We start from the raw sequence: 27113 nt of genomic DNA on the forward strand, positions 1-27113 counted from the left end.
TGATCAACTAAATTTAGTAGTAAATATCAACATTATTCCTAACACTATCATGGGTACAAGTTAATCAAATGCTCATAGAAGTAATTTTTGGATTCTTAAGTTATACAACAAAATACAAGCAAGAAGATAAGAAAAAACAAAGCAGTGTGCTGAGACCATAGCTAGTGGCAAAGTACTTGTCTAACATGCATAAGGATCCTCAGAAGCACCCAACAACAAAACAAAGAAACTGACTTGTTCTTCGGAAATAGCACAAAACTTTCTTTTTTAGATTTGATACACAGCCAACTTACCCTTTATAAAGTTTCTTACTATGTTAGTAACAGAACATTCAAACATAACTTAACAGTATAATTACTATTGTTATTATTGGTAATGTGAAGTATACACAAAAGCATTGAGAGTAATTGTTTTCCTAAAGAGAATACATTAAGGCAATAGAAAACATATTAGAGGTAACATAACTGTGAAGTGAAACACTCAAAAGCATCCCATCTTTCCTAATTATGTTTGGAACCACTGCAATTCCACTTCTGTGTCATAGTCATTAGGAGAATTAGCATGAGAAGCCAGACAGTGCACAGACACTCAAAACTACCTACTTTCGGAGGTGGTCATGTTCTTTCAAAAACAGTTCTGTTCTCCTGTTGTTTATTCCAGACCCAGTTTTATATGACCTGGAAGGGATAAAGAGAAATTAAGAACACTTTCTGTAAGATACTGTAAAATCAGATTAAGGGGGCTGGGAATGTGGTTTAGCGGTAGAGTGCTGGCCTAGCATGCATGAAGCCCTGGATTCGATACCTCAGCACAACATAAACCAAAAAAGCCAGAAGTGGCGCTGTGGCTCAAGTGGTAGAGTGCTAGATTTGAGCAAAAAGAAGCCAGGGACAGTGCTTAGGCCCTGAGTCCAAGCCCCAGGACTGGCAAAAAAAAAAAAAATCAAATTAAGAAACTACCCTAGTGACATCAAGAGGACAAACTCTATGTCTTCATACTTTTGAATAATTAAAATATATACTTTTAAAATGTCTAAAACTGCTACTATAAATACAAATATTTCTCTAATTTAGACCTAAGTCTTACTGTTTCTCGCCAAAATAACCCCAAATTCTTAAGCAACAAAATGTCTTCTTTCTCCCTTGTCTGTACCTTCATTTGCTCCAGGTGAAAGCACACTTTGAGGCTGATTGACATGCACCCCATGGAATGGGAATGCCTGCCTCCTTCCGTCCCCCATTCCCCAATGGGCCTGTGCGTGCCACATATCCACTGAACTGACAGCTAAGAACATTGAAATGCACAGTTAACAAAATGCCAATTTTGACACACTAAAAGATTTTAATATTAACATTAAAACTGACCAAAAAAGTGGAGCAAAAAAGAAAACAAAAATTATAGGTCTGAAGTCATGGCTCAAGTCCTAGAGCTCCTGACTAGTGTGAAGCCCTGGATTCAAACCCCAGTACTACCAAAATTTAAAAAGTATTTTATTACTACTGTGAACACTTTTGTTTTTCTTATTCCTACTAATAAAGAAGAACACATTTTTAAAAATTCATCAACTGGCTGGGTACTGGTGGTTTATGCTTGTAATTCTACTCAGGAGACTGAGATATACGAATTGAAATTCAAAGCCAGGAAAGACTGTGAGACTCTTATCTCAAATTAAAAACCAAAAAGCTGGACATAGAGCTGTGGCTTCAGTGGTAGAGTTCCAGCCTTGAGCCAAGAAGCTCAGGGACTGTGCCCAGACCCTGAGGTTCAAGCCCCAGGACTGGCACAAAAATAAATAAGTACTACAGAAACACAGAGTGCTACTGTTAGAACTGAAGGACTGGTAAGAAGCAGTGCCATGGCACAAAGCACAGGGAGGTGCCAGGAAAGTGACCGCATTTCAGAACAAGAGTAAAGGCATGCCTGAATGTGTGAATGTTGGAATCAGGAGCCAAAGGTAGGTGGTAATTAGGAAGGAAACATGGAGAGCTCAGTTACTGACAATAAATTCTTAGGGTAAGAGAATTCATGGAAGTATTGTCTGAATTGGACTTTGAATTAAGACAGGAAGGTAAAGATTAGCAAGGGCCTATGGTGACACTAGGGTCACAGGTCACACAGGACTGGCAAAGTAGATTAGGATCCACATTGTAGCAGCAATTCAAAACACAGTGAAATGGGAATTAGAAACCCTGAGATCTAAATCCTAGCTCTACTAATCAATTGGTCATTAACCATAGACATATTCTTAGCACCCCCCCCCCGAATTCTACAAATAACATAAAAAGTAACTTACTCAATATCTTTTCGTACTGATCCCATGAGATTCTCCCTTTCCCGTATTGCCATAAAATTTGCTTTGGTTTTATGGAACTCATGTGTGTAATCCTGTAATAAACCAACATCCAGTCTCAATAGAAGTTAACTATGTTCATCCATACATACCAGTTGTGGTTTGTCATCACACTGTAAATTTCAAACTACCATCCCTATTTTATAGTACCATGTCACAAGACCTAAAATTATAGAGAAAAAAATTCTAAGGGGCTGGGAATGTGCCTTAGTGGTAGAGTGCTTGCCTAGAATGCATGAAGCCCTGGGTTCGATTCCTCAGTACCACATATACAGAAAAAGCCAGAAGTGGGCGCTGTGGCTCAAGTGGTAGAACGCTAGCCTTGAGCAAAAAAGAAGCCAGGGACAGTGCTCAGGCCATGAGCCCAAGCCCTAAAAAAAAAATAAAATAAAAATTTAAGATTAAAAAGAACTATTTCTAATGTTTGATATTCAGTCTGTTAGTTGATTTGGAAAGAAATCTCCCTGTCAAAAAGCAGAGTAATTCCTTCCTATACTTAAATATTCTCTGTTCTTCTGTAGAATTTCACATGTACAATTCCCACATATTCCACTAAATTTATACAGAAGGATTTTACAGTTTCTTTCCAATATATATTCTTTTCTTTTTCTTTTTTTGGTGCCAATGAACGAACACAAGGCTTTGTGCATTCTCTAACCAGCTATACTCCCAGCCCCTCCCATTATACTTTCTAATAGGTTATTTTTTATACGTAAGAAAAATATTTGCTTTTATAATTAGTAAACTATCATTTTATGGCATTTGTTTCTAGCTTTTATTTAATTTTCTTCCTTCCTTTCTCTTTCTCTCTCCTCCCTTCCTTCCTTCCTCTCTCCCTCCCTCCCTTCCTCCCTCCCTCCCTCTCTCCCTCCTTTCCTTCCTTTCTGTTTTTGCTGGTCCTGGAGCTCAAACTCTAGGCTTGGGCACTGTCTCTGAGCTCCTTTTTGCTAAGGTTTAGCTTGAGCCACAGTGCCACTTCCAGCTTTTTCTGAGTCTCATGGACTTTCCTGTCTAGGCTGGCTTTGAACTGTGATCCTTAGATCTCAGCCTCCTGAATAGCTAGGCTTACAGGTGTGAGCCACCAGTAACCACCTTTAGGTAATTTTTCTTGAGTATATCAGACATATCATCTTATCTTGCTACATTATAGGAACTTTGTCTCTTCCTTCCCAATTTTTCTCTTTTCTCTCTTCCTCCTTCTCTTTGCTTAATTGCACTACCAAAAACTACCTTGCGTTGTATTGCTTTTTCCTTTAATGGGAATGTTATTCGTGCTTTACCACCAGCCATAATGGTGGCTTTTAATGTGATATTCAAACTACTGCATTAGGTTAAAAAACAATCTTTTATTTGTATATGTATATATGTTCCTGATGTGTGTGTTGGTATTGGGGCTTTGAAAAATCGTTTTGTTGATTGTTTCCTTTTTTTCCATCTTTTTTTTTTAACTGTTACCATAAAGGTGATATAGAGAGGGGCTACAGTTACAGAAGTCAGGTAATGAGTACATTTCATTTTGGACAATGTCACTCCTTCCCTCACTCTCTCCCAGGTTTCCCGCCCATCTCCACATGCAAATTGTATAGATCATTTCCAACATATCCTTTTGTTTTTTACCTGTAATATGTCTCTATGTCGTTGTAATGTATGCATCAGTGCTGCGTTCAAGGAGGGGACGCCGGCACTATTGGTATATTCTGCCATTTTGTCATTTACCCCTGTAAGCTAGGAAGAGAAAATATTTCAGAAAGCACTATAAATACCTAAAAGTAAATTATTTGCCTATATGTCCTTTTGGCAGACGACACAAGACAATAAACTTAAACCAAAACAAAATCCTAAGTTCAGCAGCTCACCTAAATAATCCATAAAGGCTAAAATAACAGTCATCTAGCATGGAGATGACTATTAAAAAAAATTCCCGTGGCTTTCGAGGGCTATCTTGAATGGATGATTTCAACAAACATAGCTGCATTAATATAATGCAGTATCACATCTAGCAAGTACAAAGATACTAGCAAATTGGCCATTACACAGAAAGCACTTACCCTTGCCAAAAGCTGTTCAATCTCTATTGCCATTGTCTCAAACATTCTGTCTTGACTTGATCCATTTAAAAGGGGTGTTGTATCAGAACTAAAGAGAAATCAAAGAATATTCATTACTCAAGATGTTTAAAATACTCTCAAAATAAAAAGGTAATCATTCTTATAAAGAGATCAAGTGAACATTTCCCCTAATTCTCTGGAAACTGATTTTTATAGAACTTTTTTATAAAGATCATATATCCTACAACATTATAGTATAAAATACAACTGAATGTTAGGTGTGGCATACACCTGTAATCCCAACACTCTGGCAGCGAAGACAGGAGGATTCTAAATTCAAGACCAGCCTGATTACAAAATGAGTTCCTGGCCAGCCTAAGCCTTATAGTGAGACCCTGCCTCAAAATAATAAAACAAAAAAACACACCCAACCAACCAACCAAATAAAAACTGAATATAAAGAAATTCCAAATGCTTGTTTCCCAAGCGATAGCAACTTGACTGTCTAATTAACCATACATTTAAAGAACAAATTATGTAAAAGAAAACTAAACAATGGAGTTTGGGTCGGCCATAAAGAACAAAATTATGTCATCTGCAGGAAAAGTGACAAAATTAGATATCATCATGTTAAGCAAAATAAACTAGTAAACATGCCGTAAAGACATATGGCTACATCTTTTCTCTTACATGTGGAATTTAGACTTCTAAAAACTTCAGGTATAGTGACTCACTTCTGTAATCCTAGCTACTTGGGAGACTTAAGATCAGAAAGAGCACAGTACGAGGGCTGCCCAGGCAACAGTGTCCACAGAGATACCATTGCAACCAATAAAAAGTTGGCAGCAATGGTGTGTCTGTCATCCCAGCTACATAGAAAGCATGAATAGGAGGATCTTGGTCCACATCAGCCTGGACATGACAGCCTATTCAAAAAAATAATGAATCAAAAAGGTTTGGAAGGGGCTGGGAATATGGCCCAGTGGCAAGAGTACTTGCCTTGTATACATGAAGCCCTGGATTCAATTCCCCAGCACCACATATATAGAAAATGGTCAGAAGTGGCGCTGTGGCTCAAGTGATAGAGTACTAGCCTTGAGCAAAAAGAAGCCAGGACAGTGCTCAGGCCCTGAGTCCACCCCCCCAGGGCTGGCAAAAAAAAAAGGGGGGGTTGGAGGTGTGGCTCAAGTAGTATGCCTACCTACCAAGCTGAAGTCCTTGAGTTCAAACCCCAGTACAACAAAAAAAGATATGAAAGTAGAATGGAGACTATCTGGCAAGAGGAAAGAGATCAGTGGGACAGGGAGATAAGAGGGTATTTGGAACAAAAACATCCAAATACATTAAGGAAATATAAATATATGAAAAAGTCATGATGAACTCCATTAAAAATGTACTAAAAAGGGAAACTATAAACTCCTTACAAAAGAAGGCATAAAAATGGATTGTAGGGCCTGGGAATGTATGTGGCTTAGCAATACAGTGCTTGCTTGCCTAGCATACATGAAGCCCTGGGTTCCATTCCTCAGCACAACATAAACAGAAAAAGTCATAAGTGGAGCTATGGCTCAAGTGGTAGAATGCTAGCCTTGAGCAAAAAAGCCAGGGACAGTGCTCAAGCACCAGTACTGGCAAAAAAAAGGATTGTAGTTATGTTATGGAGCTTATTTTTTGGTATCAGTCCTGGGGTTTGAACTCAGGGCCTGGAAATTGTCTCTGAGCTTTTTTGCTTAAGGCTATCATTCTACCACAAGAGCCACAGCTCCACTTCTACTTCCTGCTAATTGCTAGTTAACTGGCAATAAGAGTCTCAAGAATTTTCCTGCTTGGAGCAGCAATCTTCAGATCTCAGCCTCCTGAGTAGCTAGAATTATAGGCATAAGCTACCAGTGCCCAGCATTTTTCCAGTTTTTACCCTCTAAAATTATGATTCCTTAAATTCTTCCTTCTTTTCATGACCCTTACCAAGAAGAAACAAAATTGCAACTAAAACCTTCTAGAATGAACTAATTAACAATCATGAACAATACAGCCAGCCACCTTCGGCCTATTTTCATCATAACCCTCTACAGTTCCATTCATGACATGCAATCACCTCATCTTGTTTTGCAAAAACAAGCTAAACTTTTTTTTTGCCAGTCCTGGGACTTGGACGCAGGGCCTGAGCACTGTCCCTGGCTTTTCTTTCTTTCTTTTTTTTTTTTTTTTGGCCAGTCTTGGGCCTCAGATTCAGGACCTGAGCACTGTCCCTGGCTTCTTTTTGCCCAAGGCTAGCACTCTACCACTTGAGCCACAGCGCCACTTCCAGCCTTTTCTGTTTATGCGGTGCTGAGGAATCGAACCCAGGGCTTCATGCATGTTAGGCAAGCACTCTACCACTAAGCCACATTCCCAGCCCACTAAACTTTTTTAAAATATCAGATTAGTCAGTAAAAAATGTGAAACATTTGACAGACTCAAATTCTAAAACCTCATGCCCTCAAAGTCTCTATGGCCTTTTCTGAAAAAATGCTATCCCTCACCAGGTCCCCAAGTATTATCAGTTATTTAGACAGACAAATGCCCAGGCAATCATCATGTTCTTCAATCTAATTGAAGGCTTTATCTGTCCTTTAACAGTACCTGTAGAAGTGTGACAAGCAAAACAAATATAATCATCAGTTCAACACCAAAAAGTACCTCAGCGACTGTGCTTGTATGTTTCCCAGCAATAATCAGCAGCAGAATAGCCAGAGTAGCAATGATTTATTTACTTTTGAGGCAGGCTCTTCCTACGTAGCCCAAGCTGGCCTGGAACTCTCAATCTGCCTGCCTCAATATCCTGAGTATTGGGATTATAGGCATGAACAACTACACCAAGCTTTAGTAAAAATTTTTATTTTATTTTGCCAGGCATGTGGTTTGAACTCAGGGCCTCATACCTTCTAGACAGGCAATCTACCACCAGCCATACCTCTGACCGTTTTTTATGTAGGTATTTTTAAGATAAAGTCTTGATTCCTGTCTAGACATTTACCTGGACCTTGATTTCCCTATTTTAAGCTTTTCAACACAGCTGGCTGACGGGAATGTAGCACCTCTGTCCTCACAATCTCGGCCTCCCAAGTAGATAGGATTATGGACATGAGCCACTAGTACCTGGCTATTTTGAGATTTTTTTTTTAACTAGGTCTAAAAGTTTGCTTCTTCAAACATTCCAATTTTATCTTCTCTGAAATATGACAATAAATATTTGGTCCTTTTCTTTTTCAGTAGTACTGAGGTCTGAATTCAGGGCCCTGCCACTTGTTACTTAAGACACACACACACACACACACTCACACACACTATCCAGTTTTCTCTAGTTACTCTTTGAATAGTGTATGTCAGGCTGGCCTGGACCATGATCCTATTTATGCTCCCCCAGTAGCTAAGGAGACAGGTATCCACCCGTGTCCAACCTTTTACTGGATCAGATGGGGGTCTAGAACAAACGTTTTGCCTAGGCTGGCCTTGAACTGTGATTGTCCTGATCTTAGCCTCCCAAGTAGCTACCATTGCCAGTCTAAGTCCAGCTTCTTGTTGTTCTATATCACAGCCAAGCCAAAGTCCTAGAATTAGCTCTGAAAATGTGTCCATGCAAAACTTCCCTGTATATTAATAGATCCTTTCTTACCAGATTAAAAAACAACAACAAAACACACACATGGGATAGCAGAATGTAAGCTGGAGGAAGGAAACGGGCTCCATCTTATTCACAGATACACACCTACCACCTGGTACATGATGGATGCCTGTAAGTATTTGCTGAGTGAATGGATATTGGAGCAATCTCCATATTGGTTAGTCCACTTCACCCCTCCTAGAACAGTATACAAGTCCAGGGAAATGGTCAAAATTCATTCTCTACAACAGTAGGATTTGGAAAGGATTCCCAGAAGAAAATTTCTAGTCATTGCTGAATTTATTCATTGTGACATTCTTAGAACGTAACATTAAACAAAACACTTTAAAATGTACAATGCATACTGGATCTTTTTTCTCTCTTCCCTCTCTGCCTGCCTTCCTCTCTTTTTCAGTGCTGAAATCGAACCCAGGGCCTTGAGTATGTTAGGCAACTGCTCTACTACAAAGCTGGATCTTGCGCCTCACAACCTAAGGGTTTGTTTCTGTTTTTTATTTAAAGTAATAGTTAAGTTAAAGAAATTCTATAGTCAGACCCAATTTGTAAAATTTCTTAGGGAATGTTTTCAATCGTTTCCCGATTAAAAGTATTAAACTCCCGCAGAACAGAGTAAAAACAGAAAGTATCACATAACAGTATGTATCTAATAGCAGACATTTCTGTTTGCTTGAGTTGTCTTTTTTTTTTCCTGGTACTAGTTTGAGCTCAGGGTCTTGTGTTTGCTCAGCTTCCTTGCTTGTTTGGTGCTTTACCACTTGAGTCACGTGTTCGGCCAGGATTTTTGCAGGTTACTTTGGAGGTGGGTGTCTTGTTGGCTTCTTTGCCCGGGCTGGCTTCAGACTATGATCTTCTGGATCACAGCCTCTGAGTAGCTAGGATTACAGGCATGAGCCCAGCTGTGAACATGGTTTAAAACTGTACTTGCTAGTGTAATCTGGTGGGGGACCTAAATTCAGGAAATCACAAAATAAGTTTACTCATAAAAAAGAACACTCTTCCTACTCTTAACTTGCTTACTGCTCAATGAATTTGAACCCAAAACAGTGCACAGCAATCAAATACATGTGATGTGCTAATAATTTAGGTCCCAGAGTAAATATATTGGCCCTAATATCTTTTTAACACACCTGCCCTTATTAAAAAGGAAAAAAAGTGCTTTGGCTATAGTGTTGAAAAGAGTCCTTTGTTGGAAGGTGCATAATATATTAAGTTTTAGCATGAGGTCTAGAAATAAAGATGTAAGTTCAAACTCAGTTTCCAGGCTTGTACTATTATTATTGTTCAATGAAAAAATCTCAGCACTTATCTTTGAAAAAGTATGAAAATAAGAAAGGATTAACAACTTTGCCAACAATTTCAGTGTTAGGAAATAGAGAAATTTTCATGTAAAAATGGTCCTAGTAACATTTATAAAGCTTTCGGTATAGTATGTGAAATATGGTACACACTGTGTCAGCTATTAAATTATAAGTAAGCAAATTAGAAACCTCTATCCATTGAATGAGTAAACCCTAAAACAGCTGTACTAATAGCAAATGAATATTCCAGAGTTAAATGTATTCATAACTGAATCTCAATAACATTAAAAAAGAAAGTTGCTAAATAACTACTGTAGGATAGTATAAATTGCCTAGAAAGAAACATAATATATAGTATTTCTATGCCATATATATGCATATTTGTAGACACACATATACACATATGGCATAGACAGGAGAAAGTGAGGTGCCATCAGAGGCTTTGACTGAATCTGCAATGATCATTTCTTAAAATGGAAAACCAGTATATGGGGTCCATTATATTATTCTTTCAAGTACCTTAAACAACTCCTACACCTTTTTCTTTTTTGTGTGCTAGTCCTGGAGCTTGAACTCTTGAGTATGGGTACTGTCTCTGGACTTTTTTACTCAAGGCTAGTGCTCTACCACTTGATCCATAGCTCACTTCTCACTTTTTCTGGTGGTTAATTGGGAATAAGAATCTCAGAGACTTTCCGACCTGGTCTGGTTTCAAACTGTGATACTCAGATCCCAACCTCCTGAGTAGTTAGGATTATAGGCATGAGCCACCAGTACCCAGCTTCCTTGAACTTTTTTTAAACAAGCAGATATAAACACAAAACTCAAAAAGAATATATTTCCCATAGATTCTCTATGGCAATATAGTAGTTCCTCAAGTAAGTACCAAGTATAAAAGTAGCTGTTACGATTAACAATGAGGACACACATTACATTAATGCCTTCTAAAAGAATAAATACCAGAAGAGCAGTATGCATACTTTGCATTTGGCTAGCTCCTTTATCCATTTAACAATTAAGAAAATATTTCTTTAAAAAAAATGAAATGGGAGCCAGGTACTTAGGAGGCTGAAATCTGAGGATCTTGATTTGAAGCCAGTCAGAGCAGGAAAGTCTGTGAGACTCTTAGCTCCAATTAGCCACCAGAAAACCAGAAGTGGTGCTGTGGCTCAAAGCGTTAGAGCTGGCTTTGAGCAAAAGAGCTCAGGGACAGCACCCAAGCCCCAAGTTCAAGCCTCATGACCAACAAAAAGAAACAAAAAACGAAATGGGCAAATCAGCTACATTTTCTTCCGCTGAGCTAGAAACTCTGAGATACAAATCCACTTTGAAGCTCTAGCAGCTTTCTCCTGAGACCATCATAGCCTTTTCCTAAGGACCACAAATAAATATTTTAAGAATTAGGAAACATTTCAGTAAGTCACTAAAAAATAAAACAATCACTGGCAAAGAATAAAACACCAAAAATTCACCAACAGACCAAGTTGTAGAGTTACATATTTTAGTTTATTTTTTGATGCTTTAAAAACATTATATAGTATAAGTCATACGAGACAGAATCTGGTAGTACCTATACCTGTCGCGTCTTCCATCTCGAGCGTTGCTGTGATTGTAGCTTGTGCATAGTTTACTGAAGGAAACCAGTTTCAAGTCAAGTTCATTTTCCAGCTGTCGGGCCTGTTTCCTGAGATCTTTAACAAAATTATAAAAGGAATTAGACACAAAGTCTGTCAATTGACATGAAAAACAAAAGACTATTCTGAAGGAAGCAAACCCTGAAAATGAACATACTTTAATCTTTGAGCTAGTTCTCTCCTGTAAAGTATTAAAAGAGGAAAGCCAAAGACCCATGAAAGCAAATTAGTCACTTATCTAAGCTTCAAATGGGGCAAGAAGAGCAGCATCTCCAAACAGCTAGACAACAAATGTTCTAACATCATTTAATTACTGTACATCAATACCTAAATTCTGTGGTTCAGAGAAAAGCAGGATACAAGTACAAATCACAAATCACAAAATAAATATGGTTTATGGCCATTATCACAGCAATTTATCCAGTAACTTTATAAGAAGCCATCACTGTTTCTGACAGAAATTTTTGCAGTCTGTATGCTCCAAAACTTTGCTAGGCTTAAGGAACTCTTTCTTAACAGTAAAATACCTTAGCAATTAGCCATAAAGGAAAATTAAATTACCCAAAATTTAAAATGTGTACGCATATGCATGTGCTTGAACTCAGGGCCTTGTTCTATTCCTTGTACCATCTCCAGCCTGGCTTTTTGCTGGTTAACTGGAAATGCTGTTTTGCAGACTTTTTCTGCCTGGGCTGGTTTTGAATGATCCTCTAGCTCAGACTAGTTGCTAAGATTACAAACGTGAGCCACCAGTCCTCAGTTTAAAATTGCCTTTTTATAAATTTGTTGAAAAGAAATGGAGGTAAAACTAACAATGTCTTACTAAGGTTAGACACAATTGTAATAGAAATAAATGCAGAAACACAAGCAAGTTTTCAAAGTAGAGGCAAGCAAGCAGAAAAACTGGTGCAGTAGTTTGGCATCTAAGGGGATGAATGAGGTAAGTCCTATCTAGAAAGACACACACACACACACACACACACACACACACACACACCTGCGTACTCTTAGTCATGGAGGTTAAAATATAAGAGCTAAAATATAGGAATGAATGGGATAAGACTGTCTCAGAGTAAAGAATACAATATTTTGCCATCAGAAGTAGGAAGCAAAATAACATAGTGGAACATATATGCACAGAGTTCGAATCCAGTTTGAATCTCAGCTCAGTCACATATTGGCTCTGAGATTTAATGACAACCTAGTTAGCACCGAAGAACCTCTGCCTTTTTTTTTTTAATCTCTCCCTTCATGGTTCTTTTATGCATTAGTAATCGTACTTAAAGCACCTAGCACAGGGTAGGGTGCCCATGTGAGCTGCTATAATTACTACAGGCTGGTGTTTCAAACAAAAAAAAACAAAACAGCATAATAATTAGTAATAAAGTTATGGGTAGCCACTTCTACATAACTTAAAAGTGTATCCGAGCTAATACACTTCAAATAAGCATTTTGATGTGTGCTTTAAGCCACAACCACACTTCTCAACATCATGTAAAAGTATTTGAAAATACGGTAGATGAGTATAGGATGAATTTAAATCATCCATTTCTAAGGCTTCTGTGGGTGGCAGGTGGAAATAGGTCAGAGGAGTAAAGGGATTTGGAGGGTACTTTCTATGTTGCAGTAGAGTACAGAGAAAGTTGAGAGAAGGCGAGTCTGCTCTAACCGTTGTTTATCCCGGCCCAAGCATGAGTTTTATATGACTTCACTTGATTAGACCCTATTTTCAGGAGTTCAGTAAGTGCACTCGTCAAAGCGGAGGCAGGACTTCTGGTGGAAGAAGTATAGCCAATGTACCACAGTTCACACGGGCACTCTCAACTTTTCCTCTTTTTAAAGCCGATCCTAGACCCCAGGGCGGAAGGTAGAAGCCCCAGCAGGGAGACACAAGTTCCCCTAGGGCCCGGACTGGTAAGTTCCGCCTCTATTCCCACTCTGTTGGGCATGACCTCGGCGCTGGGGCTCTGGACTTTTCTGGCCGGAGTTCGTGGCCACGGACGGCTTGTCAAAGTTTCTCGGTCCCTCCGCTCTTGTCCCGGCGGACTCCGATCCCCCGTCCTCTCCCTGTGGGCCGCGGCCCCTCCACCTAACCCCCACCCTGGGCCCGTTCACCCCATCCAGTCAGGTTGGGCCCCCCGCCTCGTTTCCAGGCCTCGGGGTTCACACCCCTCGGCAGGGCCACTCCGAAAACCTAGCTCTTTCCTCTGCCGCCTCCCCCCAAGACCCAGCCCCACTCAGCGTCTCGGACCCGCGCGGGACCCACCCGGAGGCTTCACCCTCACCTTCCCAGTAATTGCTGGTTCCTGCCGCCATCTTTGGGGCCAACGTCAGGCGGAACGGGAGGATAGAGGCAACGTGGCCTAGAGCGTCACATCCGCGCCTCCTCTGCCCTGATCGCCAGGGCCGATGGGATACGCTAGCCTCCGAAGACACTGCCACCTAGCGGTCACATCGTTGTTTTACACCTTTTAAGAAGCAACTTAAAAAGCGATTCTTGCACATGAACTGTCACATGTTTAAAATGTGTTTTTTAGAGAGCCTCAGTCTTACTGATTTCAAACACTTTTTTCTTCTGTGTATTGCTTTTAAGAGAGCCATCAGTTAGCTATCCGACTCTAGGTTGATGCATTTTGTACTTAGCTGTACTGTGTGATATTTTTCATTATTTTAGGACGCCAACATGAGCCCTGTAATAAAATATGTAATGGGGTTGAAAGCTGAGGAGGAGGAGGATCTACTGCTGTACAGCTAATAAATCATAACAGATTAACAGGCAAAAAAAAAAAAAGAAGCAAGATTGGAAACGAGATTTGAGCTCCTGAGGTTTCCTAAATTTATCTCTCCCCGTCCATACGTGTTTTCTGTGTCCCAAATAACTTTGTCATCTCCGTGGCCTCCGTTTATCCTTTTTCCTCCATCAGGTAACTTTGCCACTGAGAATCATCTTCAAATGTCCTTGATTTCCCTCATGATCAGTCACAGGCCCTTTTCCTCGTCCCACTTGCACCTGTGTGTCATCATCCACTTTCTATAGCTCCTTCTTCACCTGCAGCTTTTCTGGCATTTATAATTGAATCTCAGCCCTCTTTCTTTTCCAGGTGAAATGTTCTATTAATTTTTCTTGGTCAAAGAATGTTGATTCATCTTTTCTATAGAATCTGGGGTTGACTTTTTTTTTTAAGGGGAAAAGTATTTTCTGGCTTCCACAGCATGTTTTGAACTGTTATGATGCTCTAGACTGCCTTTTTTTCAACCTCTGCCACGAACAACGCACACAGGTTTACCTTTGATTTCAACAACAACAATCACTTATGCGTTGCTCTTGGAAAGATCAACATCTGCACCAAATTTTACTTTGTTTGTGGTCACCATTTGGAGGATATCAAACCACTTTAAGTTTTAATAGCTATCCAGGGGCTAAATGAAAGATGGATAAATGGGAAGAGGATTGGTGGGCAAATACAGTCATAATATGCAGTATGCATATGTGAAAATGGAACTTGGAGCCTTAAAGAGACAAGTGGGGATAGGATAGGATAGGTCCAGGTAAGAATGAGGGAAGAGGTGACTGACTAGGATAAATTGTACACATAAGAAGACAGGTTAAATGGAAATATTCTTGTAAAATCATTTAAAGATAACAATGTAACAAGCTAACCAAGTGGCAGTAATACCTGTAATCCTAGCTACTCAGGAGGTTGAGATCCAAGGGTTACGGTTTGAAGCCACTGGGGCAGCAAAACCCTATCTCCAATTAACCACCAAAAAACTGGAAGTAGAGGTGTAGCTCAGACAGCAGAGTGCCGGTCTAGAGTGAAAAAAAGATCAGAGACAATGTCCAAGCTCAGAGTTCAAGACCCAGGACCACCATGTGCACACATACGTGTGTGCACGCGTATATACACACTATCCAGTATGTGGTGTGTTCAGAAACATGATTATTTTGCATTGGTTGCTATTCTAAACCTGCATTCTAGATTTGGAACATATTCAATATTCTTTCTTTTTTTTTTTTTTGGCCAGTCCTAGGCCGTGAACTCAGGGCCTGAGCACTGTCCCTGGCTTCTTTTTTGCTCAAGGCTAGCACTCTGCCACTTGAGCCACAGAGCCACTTCTGGCCATTTTCTGTATATGTGGTGCTGAGGAATCGAACCCAGGGCCTCATGTATACGAGACAAGCACTCTTGCCACTAGGCCATATTCCCAGCCCCATATCCAATATTCTTATAATCAATTTTTGAGATCTTTTCTTTTTTCTTTTTTCTTTTTTTTGCCAGTCCTGGCACTTGGACTCAGGGCCTGATCACCGTCGCTGGCTTCTTTTTGCTCAAAGATAGCGCTCTGCCAGTTGAGCCACAGAGCCTCTTCTGCCCTTTTCTATATATGTGGTGCTGAGGAATCCAACCCAGGGCTTCCTGTATATGAGGCAAGCACTCTTGCCACTAGGCCATATTCCCGGCCCCTTTTGAGATTTTTCTATGTACTATAATTTCCTTAATTTTCATCTGAGATTCAACTTTTGTAAGGATTTTTGTTGGCCACAGGTCAATGGGTTGCACTGGAGTTACCATCTACTGACAAAGAAGTCAACAACATCACCATCAATAATGTCATCAAGGGCTGGGAATGTGGCTTAGTGGTAGAGTGCTTACCTAGCATGCATAAGGCCCTGGGTTCAATTCCTCAGCACCACATAAACAGAAAATGCCATAAGTGGTGCTTTGACTCAAGTGGCAGAGTGCTAGCCTTAAGCAAAAAGAAGCCAGGGACAGTGCTCAGTCCCTGAGTCCAAGCCCCAGGACTGGCAAATAATAATAATAATAATAATAATGTCATCAAAACATCAGAATCAAGGTCAATGTCTGAACAAATCATCACATCACCTTATCATCACTGGATCACTGTAGTTTTGCCTCAGTGTGTCAACATTCTCACAGCACAAACACTCCCAGCCTGCTGGGAACTGACTGTCCTCTGAGTCAGATATGTGTGATGAGAAGCATATGTGTCCATTGTGTCATGGACTTGTATGTGTCCTATTTATCCCATTATGAATGTTCCTTGCTTGTCTCTCAAAATTTATGCTATGATGATTCACTTGGTACAAATTGATGTTACTATGGGAAAAGATAGATGTGTTGGATTTTTGAGTCCTGTCTGAAGTTGCCTTACTAGACTGAACTTTCCAGAGTCCTATTCTAGTGAGAGAGAAGGCTTTCTTTTGGGCTCTTCTATTCTGCAGTTTGCCATTTCTGAGATTACAGCTTCCCTACCACTTGAGCCATAGCTCCACTTCCAGCTTTTTTTGGTGGCTAATTGCTGAAAATAGTCTTACAGACTTTCCTGCTCTGGCTAGTTTCAAACCTGGACACACATATCCAGGACTTGTCTGCCTGAGCTGGCCTCAAACCATGATCTTCAGATTTCAGGCTCTTGAGGCACTAGCCCTCTAAATGTTCTGGAGCACATGGGGCTGGTTCAAGCCAATCACCCAGGGTTATTGAGTAGAATGGTATCATGCTTTTTCTATTTTTCTCTGTATTTAAAAAATTTTCCAAATACATTATATCATCTGCAAACCATAATGTGTTTATTTTATAATTCAATGTCCTTGCTATATTCATGACTGAATCTCTTGTCAGTTGAGCAAAGTTCAGGTTGAGTGGGTTTTCATTTTGGTGATGGAGAGAGATTAAGTCCAACTATGCAGTTCTCATTTGTCTGGCAGGATTGGATTATAAATTGTCTTGTTTCCCTTTTCTTTCATTTCTAGTTGTCAAAGGGTGTGTCTCCTTGGTTCATTAAAAAAAGCGCTTTTTAAAAGTCAGTATACAATTATTTATATGGCAGTTGGAGGACAGGTCTTGGGTTCACTTTTGTTTTTGTTTTTATTTTGCCTGTTATGAGGCTTGAACTTAGTGGGTGGATGCTGATCCTCGGCTTTTTCCCTCAAGGCTCTACCACAGCCACAGCTCCATTCCCAGCTTTTTCTAGGAGAGATAAGAGTTGGAGATAAGTCTCACAGATTTTTCTGCCTGGGCTGGCTTTGAGCCGTGATCCTCAGATCTCAGCCTCCTGAGAAGCTAGAATTATAGGCATGGGCCACCAGTGTCCAGCTTTTTGGTTCACTTTTTTCACCTTACTAGATGTTGTGTTACAAACATGGCTCTTGAAATCCCTCCTTGCCCTCTTTTAATGGTGGTCACGTTGAAGCCTTTCCTTCCAGTTTTCTTTCCTGAGCAACTTGCGTGCATTCAGACCACTCAGATGAGATGGGCTGTCTTTCTGGCAGTTTTAGAGCAGTGTTAGCCCATCACATCCTTTCTCTGGCAAGCACTCCTCTGTGTCTTTCCTGCGGTCTGCTTTCATTGGCCTCTGTCCTCCCTCCCCAGCCCGGTGGTGGAACAGCTAACATTAGATGATTCTTCTCATCTTAATTTGAAGTTTTGAAATTCTCTGATTTTATATTAAACATTTTTTATGCACCTGACACATATTTTCTTTTCTTTTTATTTTGCTAGTCCTGGGCCTTGGACTCAGGGCCTGAGCACTGTCCCTGGCTTCTTTTTGCTCAAGGCTAGCACTCTGCCACTTGAGCCACAGTGCCACTTCTGGCTGTTTTTTATATATATATATATGTTGCTGAGGAATCGAACCCAGGGCTTCATGTATATGAGGCAAGCACTCTTGCCACTAGGCCATATTCCCAGCCTGGCACATATTTTCTATTTATCTCTGTGGTGTGTAATTGTTTCTCCAGATCTCTATTCTAGCTATTACAAATATCCATTTCTATTTCTGTATCTTCTATTTCCAAAAAGTTCTATTGTAGTTCCCTGTGATTTTCTCAGCTAAGTTTATCTTTTATTTATTTCATAGCATTGGATCATGTCAACTTCAAAAACCTAGGTGAAATTTTTTTGTTTGTTTGCACTGGTGGTGAAGTATGAGATTCCCTCTGATTCGAGGATGGAGATACCTTCATTAGGGGTCTGCCATAGAGCAGCATAGTTTGAGCCATAGCTTGGACCAACCAAGCTAGCTACCAGGCTCTAGTTGTGCTTCCATGCCAGTCCCTTTCCAGACATGTTCTATTTAAGTCCTACTGAATAGAGGAGGAGGCAGCCTTCCTCTGCTGCCCTCCGACATCGACCTCCCTCACACTAAGCCCTGTATTCTCCTTGCAACTTTTGTAATTTTAATTTTTTTTTTTTTTTTGTCCAGTCCTGGGCCTTGGACTCAGGGCCTGAGCACTGTCCCTGGCTTCTTCCCGCTCAAGGCTAGCACTCTGCCACTTGAGCCACAGCGCCGCTTCTGGCCGTTTTCTGTATATGTGGTGCTGGGGAATCGAACCTAGGGCCTCGTGTATCCGAGGCAGGCACTCTTGCCACTAGGCTATATCCCCAGCCCCTACTTTTGTAAATTTAAAATGACATTAAAACACATTTAAAGGCTGGGGATATACTTTTGTAAATTTAAAATGACATTAAAACACATTTAAAGGCTGGGGATATAGCCTAGTGGCAAGAGTGCCTGCCTCGGATACACGAGGCCCTAGGTTCGATTCCCCAGCACCACATATACAGAAAACGGCCAGAAGCGGCGCTGTGGCTCAAGTGGCAGAGTGCTAGCCTTGAGCGGGAAGAAGCCAGGGACAGTGCTCAGGCCCTGAGGTCCAAGGCCCACGACTGGCAAAAAAAAACAAAAAAAAACACATTTAAAAAAAAATCCAGGGGCTGGGGATATAGCCTAGTGGCAAGAGTGCCTGCCTCGGATACACGAGGCCCTAGGTTCGATTCCCCAGCACCACATATACAGAAAACGGCCAGAAGCGGCGCTGTGGCTCAAGTGGCGGAGTGCTAGCCTTGAGCAAAAAGAAGCCAGGGACAGTGCTCAGGCCCTGAGTCCAAGGCCCAGGACTGGCAAAAAAAAAAAAAAAAAAAAAAAAAAAAAAAAAAAATCCAACTGCTGCTGGGTACCAGTAGCTCACGTCTGTAATCCTAGCTACTCAGGAGGCTGAGATTTGAGGATAGCTGTTCAAAGCCAGTCTGGGCAGGAAAGTCCATGAGATTCTTATCTCTAATTAACCACCAGAAAACTAGAAGTGGAACTGTGGCTCAAGTGAGAGACCACCAGTCTTGAACACAAAAGATCAGAGTTAGCACCCAGGCCATGAATTCAAGCCCCAGGACCACCAGAACAGGAAAACATCCAACAGCCCTCCAATTCAGTCATTACCATACTGCCCACTCCTCATCCCTTCTGTGCAGTCTTTAGGATCAAATCTAGGTTCCTTCCATCTTTTTCAGATGCTGAAGCAAAAGCTTGTTTGGTCTTGAAAAACTCTTCTAGGAACCATTTGCTATACATAATAAAGTGACAGTAATTCTTTATGTTGGGATTTGATATTTGAAATTGGTAGTAATTTCAAAATGTTTGGTGGTGATGCAGGGGACAAAACCTAGGGCTTCTTGGATGCCGGATAAGCACTCTATCACTGAGCTCCAGTCCACACCTCATGTCTAACAATCTAAACCTTTTCTATGTCTCCTTCATTTTGGCTTAGCTTCACAATGATCACAGAAAACAGCAGCATAATTACTATTTAATCTTCATTGTAGTCTCCCATGTTCCATCTTGAAGATCTCTATGTACAGCTTTATGGCAGCCTCTTTAAGTTGCACCCAGTTGAATCAATAGAATATTTTTGTTCAAGTGGAAGCATCCATATCAATATACCCCATGCTCACTGCCTTCAGTCTAGTCCCCAGCACTCATCCTTTGTCTGAAGTTTCTTCCAGGTTGACCTCCACATTGAACACCTTTCTGCTCCATAAGGTGACCTGTCATCTTGCTCATCTTATCCACATTTGCTCATGCAATAACAGAACAGGATTTTCATCTCACCTCAGCCAAACATGGTCTTTCTTTAGAAAGACCATGCTTGCATTTAACATACTGGTTCATGTAGGTGGAAATTGTAATATGAAACAAACACTGGGCTTCATTTGCTGATTTTCGTGTGTGTGTGTGTGTGTGTGTGTGTGTGTGTGTGTGTGTGTGTGTTTGCTGGTCCTGGGTCAGGACCCAGGCATTATCCCTGAGCTTTTCTACTCAAGTGTAGTGCTCTACCACCTTAGCCACAGTTCTACTTCTGACTTTTTGGTGATTAATTGAAATAAGAATCTCATGGGCTTTCCTGCCCCAGCTGGCTTCAAACCATGATCCCCAGATCTCAGCTCCCTGTGTGAGGATTATAGGCATGAGCTACTGGGATCTGGCTGGTTTCATTGCTTTTAAAGTTCTGGGAAATAATGGTGTAATTATCTGAGGTTTGTAGCACATATTGTGGAATCAGCACTTGAATCAGATGAAGACTTATATGGGGCGCTTACTCGTAGCTGAGTCTTGTGTTCAGTTTCTGTCCTATTTATTGACTGATATCTATTAACCCCAAGGTACCTGACAAGGTACCTGAACAGACTCAGCAGATTACTATTGATGAACAAACTCAAAGGATTCTTGATTCAGGTATTTTAAAACTGATTTAAAAAATGTAGGATATAGTATCAAACATTAAGACATAAGACTATTATCACTATCCAGACTTCCTGTAGCAGTTACATAAGGCTTCACAGAAGAATACAATATAATTTTATTTAAGCACTCTGAAGCACTTGGCACAATCAAAACTTTATTGTTGGTAGGGTCACATGGTTCACTCTTCTAATCCCAGATACCAGAGAGAACTGCAGTTCAGAGACAACTCGGGCAAAAAGTTAGTGAGACCCTGTCTCCATCAATGAGTTGGGCAGGTAGAGTATGCTTCTCATCCCAGCTACATGAGGCACCACAGGTAGGGAGGAGGCGATTCCTAGGCAAAAACTTGAGACACTACCTGAAAAAGCAAAAACCTCTGGAAATATGGCCCAAGTGATAGAGTACCTACCTGGCAAGCTTGAAACCCTGACTGTAAACCCCAGTACTGTCAAAACAAAACCACCACCCAAAGCTGGGTGTTCATAATCCTAGTTACTCAGGAGGCTGAGATCTGAGGATGATGGTTTGAAGCCAGCTAGGCAGGAAAATCTGTGGGGCTCATCTCCAATTAACCACCAGAAAACTGGAAGTGGAGCTGTGGTTCAAGTGGTAGAGTGCTAGCCTTAATTAGCTCAGGAACAGTGTCCAGCCCAAGTTCAAGCCCCATGATGGACAAAAAAATAAATTTAAAAAGAAAAACCTCCCTTAAAGAAAAAAAATTTAAACAATCTATTGAACTACACAATGCAAGAAAACTTCAAGTACTTGTATCTAATCATTCTGAATTTAAAAAGACCATACATTGAAAGATCTTTATTCATACAGCTAACACAAATAATTTTCTTTCAAAAGGATCAGAAGACAGCGAATGAAAAAAATTATGCTAGTTACTATGGACACTCAATTCTAAGTCAAATGTGCTAATGTCACTTCATTTCATTCCCATATATAATCAACCCTACCAGAGATTATTCCTCACACAGTATGAAACAGACTTATGTACTACAAGATCACAGAAGCAGCAAATGGGAGAGCTACAAATCAATCTCAGAGTAGTCTAAGCTCCCTGCCTTACCTACAAGCACCTTTCTTTTCAGAGGAACCAAACACAACTGAAGTATAGCTTATATCCATTTCTATTTCTGTAAGTGTGTGCTTTGAGTTAGCTCCTAGTTATCAAAGCCCACGTTTCCCATAAGGCTTTGCTTTCCCAGTCCGTATCAAAGTAGCAGTTCCCATGAATTGTTATAAATGACAGGGCGTTTACTGAACTCATCACCACTGGAGTTGATGGTGCCAGGACACCTTATTCTAACTGGGCTTCACCTAGAAAAGGATTAATTTTGTTATTGTTGGTATTGAATTTTGAATTCAGGGCCTTGAGTTTGCTAGAAAGGCACTCTATCACTTGAACCATGCCCACAGCTCTCAAAGAACCATTTTAACAAGTTAAAAACAGGTAATAAACCATTCAGCCTTTCTTGATCTTGAAGATAGGGCACAGAGAGATGAGAAATTGCTGGGTGTTAAATGCTGGGTTGCTAGTTTATCAGATGAGCTAACAGAAAAGAGAACTGCAGCTGTTTTATGACACAGCTCATTCTGAAACAAAGCCTTTTTTTGTGGGTCAGTTTCTGAACTTACCCAGAGATAGAAACATTCTTCTAATGACAGCCTGTATTACTAGTACTGGGAGAAAAGTGAAATATAAATTTAAAATTAGAATGATAACTTTCCCTGGTCTATAGCCTTTCAAAATGATTATGACAAAACACAAAGAAAGACAAACATCATAAAATAACTTTTATACAGGATTAGATTTGTTTACATATAAAAAAAACCAGAAAGGACCTCATTACAGTTAGAGTTCACATATATTACACAGATTGATTATTTAAAACTATTCAACTTCATTTAAAGTCCTTTTAAATTTTTTATTTTGAAGGCACAGTGCATAAACTAAAGCAAAGATTGAAGCACTTCAGATGAATGGGAATTGGGCATGTCATATAAGTGGCTATAGATAGTTCTGCAGTGGGACAATATTATTCCAAAAAAAATGGAGAGGTGAAAAGAAAACTTTAAAAAGTAGCATGATGTCATGCCTTTAGAAAACCTGCAGTATGGCCACACAGAGGAGGCTAGTACACTTGTGTTATGCCATTTATAAAAATCACAACCATACATTTACATAATGTTTAACCCAGTTGCCTTAAAATGATAACCTACTTTCAAGTTTCCTAACATATCCCATCAAATCAAAATCAACCAGGATAATATTCTGAAAATCAAGTGGAATTAATGAAATACCACCCAAAACAGGAGAATTGGGTTTGGGGAGAGATTGCTTCATGATCTAGAAATTCAAGTTTGGTTGACATTAATAAAGGACTCTAATCATCTTCTCCCCCAAATCTGCTTTAATTAAAAGTCCTGATAGTTGCTGGATAGAAAATCATGGACCACCAACCATGAATGGAATTTTTAGTAAAATACAGGGGAAATGCACAGTTGCTACTGTTAGAACAATTTTCACCAGGGAACTGTAACATAGGGCACTACTGGAGCATTGATAGGCAGGAAGCTTTTAATACAGCAGGGACAAAACCAGGCATAAGTGCATTTATGTTAACCAAAAAATAAGCTTATTTAATGCTCAGAATAAATGGAAATAGAGTTCATGTCATGGTAACTGAATAACCTGGGGCTAGCTCAGAAACACAGTAAGTTCAGACATACACACTTATCTTTTATTAGTTTGCCAACTCATAATTCATTTTAAGTTCAATATTCACTAATTCAGTTATTCAAATGAAAATCACCAAGTATTAATCATTCAATTACACTGAGCCAAAAATATAAAGTTTCCTTTTTATGACCAAGTCCCAAAGTGAATTCCCTGTGGTGAGAATTTCATGCATTCCTCAACTGGATGGGTCCCACTTACTACCCAAGAGTTCTGCCAAGTACATGGAAACCCGAGAGCTTTTTCCTCCTGATTACTTGGGCTCATTGTACTGAACTATGAGTATGAGTACATGACACACAAGTGGACACTTTGAACATGACTTCCTCAATCACTTTACTTTTATTAAGAAGCTGGGAGGGAAGAAGGCTTACAAATGGATCACTAGGACAGAACCATGCATTGTGAGTAGAGGGCACAAGTGAGTTGTTTTTCTTTGTGTTTTTTTTTTGAGCCAATTTCTTAATACTGTAATACTTAATGTGCCTCCATGACTCCAAGGGAATGGCATGTCCAAGAGAAATACTGAAGAAATGCATTCCCCAAGCCCACATGGCTTCAATGCTTTCTGCTGTTCATATGTTCTAATATTAGACTAGATCCACAAATAAAAGACAGAGCAGGGCTGAGACCACAGTCTTAGTAGTCATAGATCCTGTACATTCATGTTTATAGGCCAAGAAAGGCCTTATTTCTTGGCTAAATGCATTATTTAGAAATTCATTAAAGTTTCAAGATTTAATCTCAGAATTTGGTCTCCATTTCAGGAAAAATTACTAAAAGAACTATGTTCATCTCTAAAATGAAAAGTTTTATACGTACTTCAAATGCCTGGCTTTTTAAGTTATATATAAAGATACAGTTAATTTGAGATGGAAGTAAATAAGGTATCCTTGAGTGAAGACCAATGCTAATAAAGCCAAGGCTGTCCCAGCAGGTTGTTTCAATGTCCCAAGCAGAGCCAGCCATTCGTAGGACTTGTGTTGGTTTTCTGACTTTGCACTCTTAAAAATAAAGCTGAAAAGGAACAATACCCCATATACTTACAGAAAACAAAAGTGTTATTAGAAGAAATCAAATTATGTATATTTCATTCATTATAGCATCCCACAAACTCTGTGTGTATATGTGATGTGAGTGAGGTGGTGAAATTTGGAGTTGCTAATGTCAGGATCAATACTAGAATGACTCAACCTTAAGCCACTAAAACTTATCACAGATATTTGCTGACACACATCATGTCCTCATTATTCTTGCTAAAAAGATCTCTATTGTATTAAGCCACACTGGATTCAATCCTCACAAAAATCTGGTGGAATGACCTAGGTGAATTGAGTAAACTCCTCCACATGAAGCCTTTGGGATAAGTGATACATTAAGAGATATGAATACAATTTGAAAGAATAAAAGCTAGGTTTTTTTTTTATCCCCTGATTTAGTACAAGTTCAGCAGCAACTTGGCCATTAACACATTCAAAGGTATGAAACCATTACATCATCGATAAGACTTATACTTATAAAAGGATCATTTCCACAGAATAGCATGAGACGGACACAGTCAAATGCATATCTTTCAGGTCTTGACCTGATGAGCAGTGAAGATGGTACTTATGCACCACAGTGTTATATCACACACAATCCTTAGTTTACATTTTTTTAAATGGAGGGAGCCATACTTAAAGGCTTTCAACTGAACTTTTAACAAAACTGGCTGTTCAGAAAAAAAAGAGTGTCTAATGAAACATTAGGTCAAAGAACCCAATCACTTGCAGAGGCCTGCTGGGAACAAGACTGGCGGTGCTAGTTCACTAATGGTATGCTTTAAAGGCGAAGGCTGGGGCTGGAGCACGGTACGTAGATACGGTGTGTTCAAATGTGCAAGTAGGTCTCATCCACACTTCCAGATATGTTCAGTAGAATTCAGAACTTGCAGATGGCTAGGTCATCTGAAAACCGTAAGTGTACAACATAGAAAAAGGCTTGAATTTAGGAACTATTGAAGAATTAGGCATTCCTAGAATCAACTAGCGCTTCACAGATAAAAGCAGCAGCACCTGTGGGTTTTTACCAAGTTAAAAGATAGGCAACGAGAGTTTCAGCTTTTGCTAGTATCTCCCTCTCACTTCCATTCAAGAGGACCTTTAGACCTTCCACAAAGTCAACGAGATCTCCCTTAAAATGGGGAGATTTAGAACTTTACCAAACCTTACAAGAGAGGTAGTGAAATCCTGCTAGCCCACCTGTTCTGATCTAGCCTGGAAACAGGTAGAAAGACAAATTCGGAAGCCCATTTATTCATTTCCTAATGTCATATGTGTTTGAAAATCATTCAACCTCCATTAAACCTGAATAAGAGAAACTCCAGCTATTTGATAACTAGAGAAGAGTACTCCTCAGTAGGTTGAAAAAAAACCTTGAGTATTTAAAGCTTTATGTCAGAGTCTGACTGCTGTCCCTGCCTTAATATTTCTAGATTCTTTTGGCCTTAAAAAATAAAGGAGAAAAGGAAAAAAAAAAAAAAAAAACAAAGCCACTAGTAAAATACCCGATGTGCAAAATGCAACATCCACTAGTTGGCTTTATGCTGTTATTACATAAGTTCCAAATAGCTCATCTTAAATTACAACAAAAAACAAAGTGGCTGTCTCATCTCTGCTGCATAAATAGAAATCAGATTTTTTTTTAAAAAAGGTTAAGAGTACTTAAAAGAAGGGAAGTTCAACACTGCCAGCAAAATTCACAGAGGATATAAATTTGCAAGGTAACTTCCCAAAGCTTTGTGAAGAAGCAAGATAGTCTCTTCTTAATGTAGCATCTCCCAAGAGGAACTGTCATTTTGCTTGGTACTTATGCTGGGAGATATGCAAAGTGTATTTTTCAATGTTTGCTAGAATATAATGTTTCCTCTTCCGTGTCTGTTTCATCCTGGAACTCATGGCTGAGGAGGGACTTCTTGGAGCCAGTTGACATCATGCGAATTTCATCTTCATACTCATCATGATGTTGCCTGAGCCGATGGAAGCCATCCTTATGTCTGTTAGACTTGATTGAGCAGATGCACCAGATAATGCAAGCTGTTAGGATCAATGCTGACATGGTGGCACCTGCCCAACAAAAACCATCATGTGAGTGTTATGCATTGAGGATATGAATAAACACTTTTGCAGCTTTGGATGCAGCTTAATGGTAGACCATTTGCCTAACATGCAGAATGTCCTAAGTTCAGTCACCAGTACCCTGCCCACCAAACAACCTTTTATTATTATTGTTACTATTATTATTATAAAAGCAATACATGTACAGTATGCAAAGCTGGAAACACAGATCAACAAAAAATAAATAAAAACCAAAGCCCTGAGCCAGGCACTGGTAGCTCAAACCTATAATCCTAGTAACTCAAGAGGCTGAGAGCTGGAGGATCAAGGTTCTAAGCCAGCCCAAGCAGCAAAATCAGAAAGACTCTACCTCCAATTAACCCTCAAAATACCAGAAAGGAGGCACAGCTCAAATGGTAGAGAGTTAGCCATGAATAAGCAAGTTGGGTGAGAGCACAAGGCCCTGGTTTCAAACTATAGTACTCACACAATGAAACAAAATGAGACTAAATAAACAAACGAAATCAAGGCCCTACATCTTTAATCAATTAATGTTTCTAGTACCCAGAAATGATGTTTATCTTACTTTCCTAGATCTTTCATTTTGCATATGTATTTTCTCCTTTACTACAGTGAAATCACAGTATCTGTATTTCTGTAATCTGGGTTTGTGGTTCTTTTGTACTGGGGAACAAACCCAGGACCTTGTACATACTAGGCAAGTACTCTATCACT

General features: G+C 39.8%; 2 protein-coding genes across 6 annotated transcripts in view; both read right to left on the reverse strand.

Moving 5' to 3' along the window:
- Window positions 1–13334, reverse strand: part of Gosr1 (golgi SNAP receptor complex member 1) — a 41155-nt gene extending 27821 nt beyond the window's left edge. The window contains exons 1-6 of one of the 5 annotated variants that reach the window (XM_048366447.1): window positions 13280–13334; window positions 10937–11051; window positions 4399–4486; window positions 3968–4075; window positions 2294–2385; window positions 603–677 (exon numbers count right to left, since the gene is read on the reverse strand). In XM_048366447.1, the coding sequence (XP_048222404.1) occupies window positions 603–677; window positions 2294–2385; window positions 3968–4075; window positions 4399–4486; window positions 10937–11051; window positions 13280–13310 (509 nt within the window). In that variant the 5' untranslated portion in view covers window positions 13311–13334. Of the gene's footprint in view, window positions 1–602; window positions 678–2293; window positions 2386–3967; window positions 4076–4398; window positions 4487–8146; window positions 8240–10930; window positions 11052–13260 lie in introns of those variants that run through there. The other 4 variants (XM_048366446.1, XM_048366449.1, XM_048366450.1 and 1 more) reach the window with 4 other exon arrangements.
- An 8993-nt stretch (window positions 13335–22327) lies between these two features.
- The window catches only part of Cpd (carboxypeptidase D), a 70753-nt gene continuing 65967 nt past the window's right edge, over window positions 22328–27113 (reverse strand). The window contains 1 exon segment of the mRNA XM_048366445.1: window positions 22328–26387. Coding sequence (XP_048222402.1) covers window positions 26161–26387 — 227 coding nt within the window. The 3' untranslated portion in view covers window positions 22328–26160.

This window comes from Perognathus longimembris, chromosome 17 (genome assembly GCF_023159225.1).
Source record: "Perognathus longimembris pacificus isolate PPM17 chromosome 17, ASM2315922v1, whole genome shotgun sequence".
Lineage (NCBI taxonomy): Eukaryota > Metazoa > Chordata > Mammalia > Rodentia > Heteromyidae > Perognathus > Perognathus longimembris.